General features: G+C 37.3%; 1 protein-coding gene and 1 long non-coding RNA gene across 5 annotated transcripts in view; one reads left to right on the forward strand and one right to left on the reverse strand.

The window, feature by feature from the left end:
• Positions 1-1,721: 1,721 nt before the first annotated feature.
• Tceal8 (transcription elongation factor A like 8) lies at positions 1,722-3,954 on the reverse strand. 4 transcript variants are annotated; one of them, XM_013153756.3, is made up of 3 exons: positions 3,781-3,954; positions 3,290-3,362; positions 1,722-2,700 (listed from the first exon to the last, which is right to left on the reverse strand). In XM_013153756.3, the coding sequence occupies exon 3, from the start codon at positions 2,669-2,671 to the stop codon at positions 2,309-2,311; it is 363 nt and encodes a 120-aa protein (XP_013009210.1). In that variant the 5' UTR covers positions 2,672-2,700; positions 3,290-3,362; positions 3,781-3,954; the 3' UTR covers positions 1,722-2,308. The 4 variants fall into 4 exon arrangements, with proteins under 4 accessions (XP_013009210.1, XP_013009211.1, XP_013009212.1 ...); XM_013153757.3 differs by having other exon boundaries at positions 3,251-3,362; XM_013153758.3 differs by lacking the exon at positions 3,290-3,362 and having other exon boundaries at positions 3,781-3,937.
• LOC134475476 (uncharacterized) overlaps positions 3,633-12,191 on the forward strand; it is a 39,255-nt gene continuing 30,696 nt past the window's right edge. Inside the window, exon 1 of the long non-coding RNA XR_010046611.1 lies at positions 3,633-3,890. This is a non-coding gene — a long non-coding RNA (uncharacterized LOC134475476). The remainder of the gene's footprint in view (positions 3,891-12,191) is intronic.

Consider the following 12,191-nt stretch of genomic DNA (forward strand, 5'->3'; position numbering starts at 1 on the left):
GAGAATGAAATCAAAGGCACAGGTTTGGCTCACTGTTTGGTGAGATGATCAAAAGTAGGTGTGGGATTTGATACTTTTTATTCATAGGCAGAAAGAAAATTTCGTATTATATCCCCTTCCTTGGTACTTTTTTCTAATGAAATTTTTTTCTATAGAGATCCATCAATCTCTCGTTTCAGAACTTCATTATTTTAAAACAAATGTTTACATAGGCCTTCTATTTTTAAATTTTGATAAGCATTCAGCAATATTTCCATATAATTATTTCATGGCCCATGTGTATAATATTGGAAAGTATATTGTATACTCTGATAGTCTTCATTCTTCAATGTGCATTATAAACACTTGGAAAACGTCATTAGCTATGTTGTTTTTACTCCCAATTTCCAAAGTGTGGATCAGTGGGTCTTTTGTGGGTCCTCAAAATCTGTATTTTCAAGAGGCTCTCTGGCTAAATCTGAAGCAATAATACAATATATTGATATAAAACATTTAGGAATATAATCCATTTTCTGCCATACTTCTGTTTGTAATTACTTATCATAAATTTAGAGAAATCAATTCTTGAATAAGCTTATTTAATAAGAGAATGTGGACAAATCTACTGATTTTCATAATAATCTGGCTTCCTAGTAATAAATTAAAATCAACTAATTACTAAAACATGATGTGTCAAGCACCCACAAGTATGTGGGAATGTCTGGAGGAAAGGATAGTTTGTTTTACAGGGAAAATATAATACCAAACATTTATATAGAAACCATTCTACTCCAAGCACATTTATCATATTTTAGTGTCTTTGAAAGTTTTTATAGTTTTTCCCACATTTCAATAGGGGATGAATTAAGGAATGGGGGCTGTTCCTTAGATACATGGACACACCTATTTTAGTCCTACAATGCATTTTTACATGTTTCAGGAATGATACAATAAAGAACACAGAGCTGTTCCCCTTTGATCTGTTTCTTATATCACTTTGTCCAATTTATACATATGACCTAGAGTCCCCTGTACCAGTAAGGCAGTCCTGGCAGGGACATTCAGGATGAGATCATGTCTGAAGAGGTAAGATCTTTCTCCCTGAACTCAAGAACACCAACTCTTACATGCAACATGACAGCATTTACTCAGACCTGTATCCAGAATCAACTCCCAAATGAATTCACCACATATGACTCTTAGATATGCAGGATCCTGTGATTCAAAGCAGAAGGGATTTCTTCGCATTGTGCCAGGCACTGTATCCCCAACAACCCTAGGGCAGTCCCACCTGTGTTGTCATTTAAAAAAAAAGAGAGGCTTAAGGAAACAGTGGAAATTCAACTCCCCAGGGGATCTAGGAATCTCAGCAGGGTTTGGCCATTAAAACTTCCAGTGAACTAGCAAGAGGTAGAGGCCAGCAGAACAAAAGACCCTGCAGAAAAAGGAGCAGTGCCCAGTAAGTACAGATGGACCAAGGAGAAAAGGGTAGGGCTAGCCAACAGTGGACTAGCATGGTAACCCACACCTCTACCTCCTGCACTTGCCCCTGAGAACAGGCTGAGTTATGCCAGGACCCCTCTCAAATGACTAATGCTTCTAAAGCAGGCTAGAGGTCTATATGCACAGGTTCAACAAGGTGCTACCAAGCATGACTGAGTTCATAGTCGATCACTTCTGCCCTATAGCAGCCCTGTACGGCAAATATTTTCCCCAGGAAAAGACCAAGTCTTGAGCAAGTATGTCTTTCAGCATTGCCAGTTTTATTCCTCTAGCTAAGAGATCCAGAGGTAAATTGAGATTTACATGTCACATTTGTAATTATTCATCAAGAGTTTCAGTACCCCCACTGCCCTTAAGCTGGTTGCAAATTACCTTTTTGACTCTTATAAAAAAATTCTCAACTTTTTGTGTACATAAGTGTTCATTTAAAAAATACACATAAGCAAAGGTGAAACAAAAAAACTTTGCACCACAAGGAAATTTGCACATCTGTTTCTGATATATATATATATATATATATATATATATATATACTTTGTGCTTACACCCAATTTGGAATTGATATTAAATATGCTGTTTGGAACCTATCATGTTTCACTGTATAACACAGAATAAACATATTTACATGCATATGTGTAAAGCTTTCTAATTGAAAAACCAGGAAAATGGGGCAAAATTCAAAATCCAATGAGATGCTGGTAACAAGAAAACTACCTAAAATAAAATACCACCAGGTAATTAAAAGTAAATCAAAGGTCAAAATATATCAGAAAATGCTACCAGGAAGAAAGCAAGGGCCATATTTTAATATCACACGTAAAACAATTCAAGGCCTGAAGCACACAGGATAAGGACGGCTGCGTGAATGTCTTTGTTTCCAATGCATCATCACAAACTTGTTTCTTACTCTTCTTATCTCTTCCCTAAGCCTTTCCAACTCATCTGCTCCTCTTATCATTGCTTCAAGGTCCAAATGTCTAACAGGAATGTCCTCTTTAAATTCCTGGCCAGTTTGAGCTGGCCCTCCTCTGAGGTTTCCTTCCGCTTCCTGGCTTATACCTTCTTCAGAAGGCTGAAGATTTCCTTCTGCCTCCTGCGGTGCATCTTCCGAAGCACGGTGTTCCTCTGCCTCTGGCATATTCTCTGGTTTTCCTTCATTTTCTTCACCAGAGTTTTGCATGTTGAGCATTTTTAATTTTCTTTTCAAACAAATTAATCCTAGGAAACAAGAAAACAAAATTACTAGGTGCCAGACAAACAGACTAACAGCAGGAATCAGGTTCTGAACAGTCAAGCTTTTCAATTAGACAAGGCTAGATCCTCAAGCTCAGAACTCCCCTCACTCCACCTCCTTTTCCTCACCCCTCTCTCACTGTAGCTCCATCTTCTCTCCTCCAGCTCCAGCCCACCATTTTCCCAGCAGGCTCCGTTTTACAAGCCTCTCCCAGCACTGAAATGCGAGCAGCTTAGAAGCTATTAACTCTTGCCTCGCCAGGAGTCTCCAATGCTCCTGCACTTTCAGGCTTTCCCAAGCCATCCCAACTGAAGCCTTTTACCTGAGATGGTCCAGTCTTAGGCTTTCTCTCCCCTTTCCAAGTCTATTCGGCCTCCCCCTCCCCCACGCAGTTAAGCTGCGCCCAGCACAGGCCTCCGGTGCTTAATTCGAATGAGTAGAGGCGGCGGCGCCCCTGGGATATATGCTTTGGTGTCATCCACACTTCCGCCTCTCTTCCAAAGGAACCTGAGGCAACGGTACCCTTACACTGACCTGTAGGGATCCAGGGGATTTTCCTCCCTCTTCTCTCACCTCGATTTTTGTCGGGCCTAAAAGACCTAGAGTCCTGCAGACAGGTATGCTCGCTCGGTGAGCTCTCCGGTACCTGGATCAAAGGGTCCCTTTTACAATTATAGACCTTGTTGGTCTAAAGTATTTCAGTCTTTTTTACCTTCCACCTTTTACGCTAACCTCGCCCTTTGTGTCCACAGTTTGAGGCAGGTATTTTTTTCCAGATTGTCTCTTTCCCTTTCTTTCTCTCTCTGTCTCTGTCTCTTTCTCTGTCTCTGTCTCTCGCCCTCACCGCCCCCGTGTCTCTCTTCCTTCCCTCTCTCTCTCTTTCCCGCCAACGACAATTAGTTACCTTTCTCCTTCTCCACCCCACCCCCACCAAACAACCCCAAATTTCTTGCACAAAATGGAAGTTTGGCGGAACAGTAAGTAGTGTAGCGAAAACAGGACCGGCGCCGCTTGTTTTCTGCTGTCTGCCTCCTCCACCCTAGGGTCTCCAAATCACCGCCTACCTTTACAGGAGGACCTGAAAGGATCCAGGGCACTTTCCTTCTTCTTTAGCTGAACCGATCTGCCACAGGGAAACAGGCCTGGATTTCAGCACACGTCGACTCTTGGTCACGTGAGTGTTGCGTCATCAATGAGCTCGGGTCCTCTGCCCGCCCCCTACATTCCCTCCACTTGCGATAGTCAGTGTTTTTTTCGTATTTGTTAATCAGAGATAATAAAACTGGTAACTTCATCCTGGAGAATCTATTTGTCTTTCTCCAATTACCAACCAAAAGCAGACCTTTTAGGGTTAATAGACCATTTCACATTCTTTAGGAAATTACCTCTTTCTTTTGGCTCCCAATACCCTCACCTCCCCTCCCCCAAAACCCAAGGCCTAGCATTTCCTCTGCAGTACCATCCTGCATTAAAATGAGTGAAAGTGGTAGGTGGGGAGAGAGAGGAGGAGTGGAAAAAGGATCTCAGGATGAGAGTGGGATTTTACCAGCACTCTTGAATAGTTTTGTGTTTTAAAAAATTACTGTACGTTTCAAAATGATATTTTAAAAAGGATATCTCACAAACAATATTGAACACCTAATATATAGGGAAAATTAGTTAAATCAGTTTTTAATAACAGAAAAAGTTTCCTAATGGTAAAAATAAAATAACAGTATTTATAATGTACTGCTGTGTTACAATGTTAAAGTGTTACAAAAAGGCTTTTTAAAAAAAATCTAATCTATGGAAGGATACTTGTTTTTACCTTTTTATCAATTTTCTTATTCTTCCTTCCTGGTTGAACTCAAGTAACTGTATCTTAGATACTTCACTTTTCTTTTTCCCCTCCCAGCACGGGGGATCAAACCCAAGCCCTTGTGGTCAGCTACATTCCCCCCACATATTTTAAAATTTTAAGACAAGTGTCTGTAATTTGCCCAGATAGGACTCCAACTTGCAGTTCCTTTGACTCAGCACTGAAATTGCAGGTATGGGCCAGGATGCCTGGATATCATTTCATTGATGATGGCTGGTGGCTTCCATTTTTCACATGAGTGCTTCTCACAGACCTCCTTGCTGCACAAGCATCTGAAGGGCCCCAATGCCTTTGCCAATCAAATGACTCCACTGAAAAGCCTGGTTTCTACCTATTTGGAACTCAAATTGTTTTTTGTGAAGCATTTTGTTTTTCACAAATAAATGTTTGTAGGGAAATAACTCATGGTGAAACACTCAAACATAAAGTGTTCTTGTGTCTTGCCACTGAGTGTGAGATTTATCAAGCAGGTCTAATTTTCATTTATTCATTCATGGCATTCTGGATATTCAGATTTGTTTACTATGCTGTGTTAAAAATCCATTAGCATATGTAATTGCAATGATGAGAAAGCAGAGACAACATCCTTGCTGTAAGAAAGCAAGGATGTTAGTTTAAAAAAGAAACTGATCTCTGAACTCAGAATTCATCGGTACTTGAAGGTGCAGTGGTACCAATGGAGCCAAATGGAGAATCAAGAAGAGGAAGTGTAGCAGGGTCCCTGGTCTAGGGTGATCACAGCAGACTGCCTTAACCAACAATAGAACCCACTAAGGAGCAAAAAATGGATGTAAAAGTATTTTGTTAGCTTAATGCTTTATAATTTATGTTTAAACATGAAGTATTTATTGCACAAAGATACATTCCTATTATTTGAGTATTTGATGTAAATACAGCAAGAAATTATAAAGACAACACCAGCTACCACCAAACATTTTCACTCTTTCTGTTGTTACCCCTTAATGGGGAATCACTTCCTCCACATTGCTTCGTGTTACCCTTTTGTAGTCTTATATTATCTCCTTCCCCAAACTCTGTCAATTATTAATTTATGCCATTACTATAGCTTTGTCTATTTCAGAATGTATGTAAATTGTTTTATAGTTTGAAACATTTTGAGTCTGGCTTCTTTCACTCGGCATAATGCATTGGACATCCATTTAAGTTCTTGCATGCATCAGTAGTTCATCTTTCTCTCTTTACTGAATAGTATTCTGTTATTTGGATATTCCACAATGTATCCATTTACCTGCTAAAGGACATACACGTTATTCCCAGTGCTAAGCAACTATGAAGAAAGCTATTATAGACATTCATGTATAGGGTTAGGCCCTTATCATTTCATATCTGAACGACCTGCCTCCTGCATCTGCCTTTCTTCTTCCAAATTGATTTCATACATTGCCATCAAATTAAACTTCACACTCTGTTCTTTCAACTCTCAGTCTCCTGCCCAGAGGCCTTACAGGGTAAGCCCACTGCCCACACAGTAAATTGTACACTTTTCATCCTCACATTAAACATCCTTCAGAACTGAGCCCCTGCATACATGTTCCCAAACTATTCATACATTTCTTTGCCTCCTTCACTGTGTCACAAGCATTCCTAATTCATTCCTCTCATTGTTCTTACATGCAAGTCCTTTCTTGCCAACTTTCATCCTTCTTATCTTAGCTTCTGGTCAGCTGGAAGTAATCTTTCCCACTCCTGTTTCTGTGCACAAGAAGTCTGTATGTCCTGTGTAGTCCTTAGCTAATGTTACCTAGTGCTCTCCTCCTCCTCCTCCTCCTCCTCCTCCTCCTCCTTCTTTTCCATCTATCTCTTCCCTCTCTGTCCCTGATTGTGTATGTGTGTGTGCATGTTGGGGAACACTTAAACATGCAGATTCTCAGATATGGATTGCAGAAGGAAATTAGTAGCTTTTAACTCTCATGCATCTGTAGTGACTCTTAATGTTAACCAGTATGCTTCCCAGAAATGTCATTGTTGCAGAGCTTGCTGAGAGTAAGAATATAGTCCAGTGGGAGAACACTTGTGTAGTATGCTCAAGACCCAAGTTTGATTCCCAGATCCAAAAATCAAATAAATAAACAATAATAAAATTTTTCCAATTATCTTACCATGAATCTTTCTGCCAGCACAAAAATTGAAGTAGAAGTTTTACCATCGTCTTCTCCATTAATTTTGCCTATATGCAATTATAGGAAGCCTAATACAATTTTTAAGGTGCTACTTGCAGAATATATTAACCTTATTGTCCTACATACTCAGAAGAGACAGCAATAAGCTCACTAATGAACACCTGACAAAGAACCAGACAATGTAGACCTACTGCTTCACCTTTGTCCCTGGGCAATTTCAGTGCAACAGTGTAACACCAAGTTGCCTTTGAAACTAAGTTAGTCACAGTAGATTTTAAATGTAAAGTAAAATTTTTAAGATACTGTGCCAGCATTCTATTAGAGAAATTAAGTTTTTTTTTTTTTTAAATGAAGAAAAAGGTTCATACTCAGTTTTGACAGTGAAGCTATGAATTCTGGAAAGTAGACTCTCTGGATCTCTCAGCCAATCAATGTCCTGTTTTCATGCAACAAATAGACACTAAGAATAGTTTCAAAGTCCAGGGTTCTCCAAGTTATGTGAGGAGAGGAAGAAACAGGCTCCATTTTACCTTTCAGGAGTGCCCATATACTATTATACTAGAGTGAACAAAAAACTCTTATTTAAGGTTATGATACCCAGAAAAATGTTTTCTATATTCCTTTTTAAAAGATACTTCCATTGTCTTATATTCTGAGACTATATTTACAGCAGCTCCTCCTACATATTTTCTCATTGCTGTTATTAATTTTTTAAATTGACAATATTTTATATATATATATATATATATATATATATATGGAATACAATGTAATTTATTAATGCATTTCTACATTGTATACTAACCAATGCGATAGCACAATATTTGCATACATTCTATAATGAGCAAACCAGGGTAATTAGTGTATCTGTCATTTGAAATATTTATCATTCCTTTTGGTGAGAAAATTTAAAATCCATTCTTCTAGCTATTTTGAATTGTTCAATAAATTATTCTTAACAATAGTCACCATACTGTGCAATAGAATACCACAACTAATTCCTACTATCTAATTGTAACTGTACCCATTGACCAACCTCTCCTCATCCTTACTTCCACCTTCATTGCTGGTTTAAAAGTACATCCTGTAGGGACTGGGGATTTAGCTCAGTGGCATAAGAACCTGCCTTGCAAGCAGGCAGTCGTGAGTTCGATCCCTGGTATCAATAAAAAGAAAAAAGACAAAAAAAAAAAAAAAAAAAGGAAAAGTACATCCTGTAGAACTGGAGCTGAATAGAATTCTCCATCACTTCTCTAGCATATTCTGTACGACTCAAAAACATCTTACCCACCATAAAAAACTGCCCCAGATCCAAAGGTTTAGCATAGTATATCCTGAGGCATCTTCCATTTAGATGATTTGCCCCTTCAGAGTAGGAGATTCCGCATATTTTATTAATTTGCAAACTGTGGGTGGTTCACCTAGGTTTTGGTTCAGCTGGCACACACATAACCTAAGCTGATTTCTGTTAGTGTTTTCAGTGTGATAAAAGATCAAACAAAGTAAAAAGTAGCCTTTATTCTAAGGATGTGGAGAGGAGTCCATAGCCATAAGCTGTCTGGCTACTTCTTAGTGGAACATGGGGTTTGGGATATACATATAACCTCTGACCAGGGGTGGTACTTAGGGCAGGCATTGATGATGTGCAAGGAACTGATTGGAACTTTTTTCATATGTACTGGGAAAGGAAAAAGGAAGTTGTAATAGGGGAAGGAGGAAGTGGCCTCAAGGTAAACATCCCCTGATTCAGTCTCCCACTGCCAATTCTGTACTTTATTTTAGGGCAAAACTCTTTCAATCTCCCCTTTTGTGGTTTCTATTACAGAAACACAAGCTGTTATACCATTCCTATTATCCAATTCCCAGACATGCTATGTTCTGCAAGTTTAGAATGGATACATTTCACCAATTCTGCAAACTATTGAGAAAAATCATTGGCCACATCTAGATGAAATGAATTTAACTTGAAGCACTTTTTCTATAATCTTCATTATCTCTTCCATATAAATCTGTCATTGTTTGAACTCAGAGATGAATTCTGTACACACTGTTATTTATGGAAAAGAATTTACAGTTAACCAGAGCATAACGCTTCTGGATTACTGTGAACCTAAGGTTCTGTGTCATAACCACTATCATTTCAGTATTTCAAGCAAAATGTTTTGCTAAGACCTTTTCATTTCCAGTACTAGAGATTGAACCCTGTACCTTCACACTGCACTACATCTCTAGTTCTTTTTTATTTATTTATTTTTTATTTTGAGCGAAGATCTTACTAGATTACCAAATTGTCTAGGCTGGCTTGAGTTTGTGATCCTCCTGCTCCACCCCTCCAGAGTGCCTGGATGACAGACAGGAAACACCACACCTAGCATTGGGAATTTAAAATGCACCGTTATATTTATATAAGATTCACCTCAGCAAGATTCTTGACATTCCTTTAACGGGATAATAGGGAGGCACACCACACCTGTCTTGGTTAGCTTTCTCTCCTTTCTAACACAAAATACCCAACATCCAAAATTAAGGAAGGAAAGGTTCATTTAGCTCACTGTGGAGGTTGCAGTCCATAATCACCTAGCTCCAAGACAGGATGGCATGCCTGAGGGGCAATACTTCAAGGCATCAGCCATCAAAAGTTGCAGGAGCAAAATGGGGGAGAACAAGTGTCTTTTCCTCCCTTGTATGTAGGCCAACCCCAGGCCCCAGGGCAGATGTAGCAATAGCAAAATCTCTCTGCCCTCCTGTTGCACAGAATGAGAATATTTACAAAGTAAAGATCTTGGCTCCCCCTGCTATCTCTTAGTTAAACTTCTGAACTTCTGAAATTGACACAATGGGAATTTAATATGTACCACTGTGTTTAAAATTTACTTCTGGCAAGATTCTTGAGATTGCTTTGATGGGATAATAGGGAGGCACACCCCACCTGTGCCTTGGCTTGGGCCAGGCAAGCTTTTACTGTGGCAAAGCACAATTTTTGGAGGAGAAAGTGCCTTTATATAGGTTGCATGCTTAAAAATTAAAATTATAAGCCTCACTGACCTCTTGATTCCACATTAGTTCCCCATGTTGCATAACCGTTTAGACACTGAATTTACCCATCTTTACATCTTCATCTAGTTTTGTTTGATTTCTACTTTGCATCCTTCAGTAGTCTGGAAGTATCATAAGGACAAAATCTATATATGGTTCAACTTTGTACATACTATAATGGAGAAATGTCAAATTGGAAATAAAGTTTATATTAATATGACAATGGTAAAATATACATACTGTGGGAAATCTTCAGATATAAAATAAAAATAATGTACACATGGTGAAATAGAATATTAAAAATATTTTATTTAAAAATTGACAACATTAAAGAATTATATATCTATAAAATATATAGATATATACTTTAGTTTATTAAGAAGTTCTAGTTTTTTCTGGTATAGACATAATATGCTTTTATATTTTCTAGCCATTGTTTTCACCTTTGGTTTATGAAATTTCCTCTTTGCCATTGAATAATGAATCTTTTTAATCATATTTATTTCATCAACTAGTGAGGCACTTCTATTCATTAACAGAGTCTTATTTTGAGTTCTTAAAATGTAATTTATGCATATGGGAAGCAAGCCAAGATTTGAGGGGGGAGAAATTACTTCACATAGATTCTTGACATTCCTTGACAAAAGGAGAAATCATGAAATACTTGTACATGTGTACATGTACCAAATTCCTTCAAGATACCCTATATGAGTCTAACAAGTCTAACACACATTCATGGAGAGAAGGAAGAGAGATGAAATGTCATGTACTTATACCAATTCTCACATCAAATGTAATAACCATGTACCACAAACATGTACCAATAAAAAGCATTTAGTTTTGTTCTATTTGTTAAACTTCTATTTTGAAATACTCTTAGTTTTACATAATTGCACAAAGACTTTCTGCATACTCTACACACAACTTTCCATAGTAAATATGATGCATTTATAAAAACTAAAAAGTTAATATTTGTGTAATTCTATTAACTGAAGGACTTTATTCAGATTCTCCTAGGTTTTCCACTAATGTAATTTTTATATTCAAAGATTCAATCTGGAACACATTGTTGTACATAGAACACACTGTTGTACATATTTAGCATGTATTTTTAGTCTTCTCTGCTCTTAGTCTTTTCTTGGTTTTTGTAATTTAGACACTTTTTATGACAAACATTTTTTGGAATGTTCTTCGATTTATGTTTTATGCTTCTTGTGGTTAGATGAAGGTTATTGATTTAGAAAAATACCAAAGAGTTAAAGTATAAAGTCAGAGTTCTATGATATCAACATGACTTTTTTTGGTAATGTTAACTTTGATCATTTGATTATCTGGTGGATTTCTCCATTTATATATAGAGTTATTATTTCCTTATTTTTTCAGTTGTATGTTTAAAAACATGTTTCTGAATCTATTTCATACTGAAGCAGAGGAGAATTACAAATGTACCTTCTTGTGTTAGCTTTTTGTCTCTGTGAGAAAATAAATCTGACATACACAATTTAAAGGAGTAAAGATTTATTTTGGCTCATGGTTTCAGAAATTTCAGTCCATTATCAGCTGGCAGGAAGACAGAAACATGGCCCCAGAAGGGCATAGCAGAGGAAATCTCTGACTTCATGCAGGTAGAAAACAGAGAGAGAAGAAAGATCTAAGGCAGAAGGGGTAAGCTACCAAATACATTCCAAAGTTCATGTCCCCATAATCCCCTCCCATAAAATAGTTTTGATCTCTTGTTTCTATCACTCCCAAATAATGCTATAAAATACCATTAGCTTGTGATCGTATCATTACTTCAAGAAGGAATATCAGAAAATATGTGGATATATGTTTGAAAACAAATAGAGTAACTAAAACATACTTGGGATCAAATAATTTAAGACTGAAGGTATCCAGTGGATTTTGCCTGCAACAATTACTACTGTAGTGTGTTGATGATGATTTTTTAAAAATATGTTTGGCTGGGGATTTAGCTCAGTGGCCTAAGCGCCTGTGTGGTACTTAGGTTGTGAGTTCAATCCCCTGTACCAAATATATATATTTCATTCCTTCTACAGTTAGTATTTCAAATTATAATGCCTTCATTCATAAATTCTTCCATTTGCAAATAATTTCTTTTACAAACAAAAACGGCCCTCAAAGTTTTGTCTCCATTTGCAAACCCCCATCAGGTGACAAATATGACCGTGCTTATCTTCCACACAGAAGCAAAAATGCAGTCATATTCCAAAAATCTTAAAATGAATTAAGTTTATAAACCAAGGTATCAGTGTATTTCATAAGTTAATTTTTCTTTTCCCATTATGTTATTTGTATACTCATATAATCATTTGTTTCTAACAATGTAACTTATGGATTTTTTATTCTTTGGGCTATAATCCAATGAAATTAACTCAAATTCAGTTAAAGCTTTTCTTTTGTTTTTGCTAATGAATGTCCA

Source organism: Cavia porcellus, unplaced genomic scaffold (genome assembly GCF_034190915.1).
Source record: "Cavia porcellus strain 051 isolate PalLab524CR breed Dunkin Hartley unplaced genomic scaffold, mCavPor4.1 scaffold_3, whole genome shotgun sequence".
Taxonomy (NCBI): domain Eukaryota; kingdom Metazoa; phylum Chordata; class Mammalia; order Rodentia; family Caviidae; genus Cavia; species Cavia porcellus.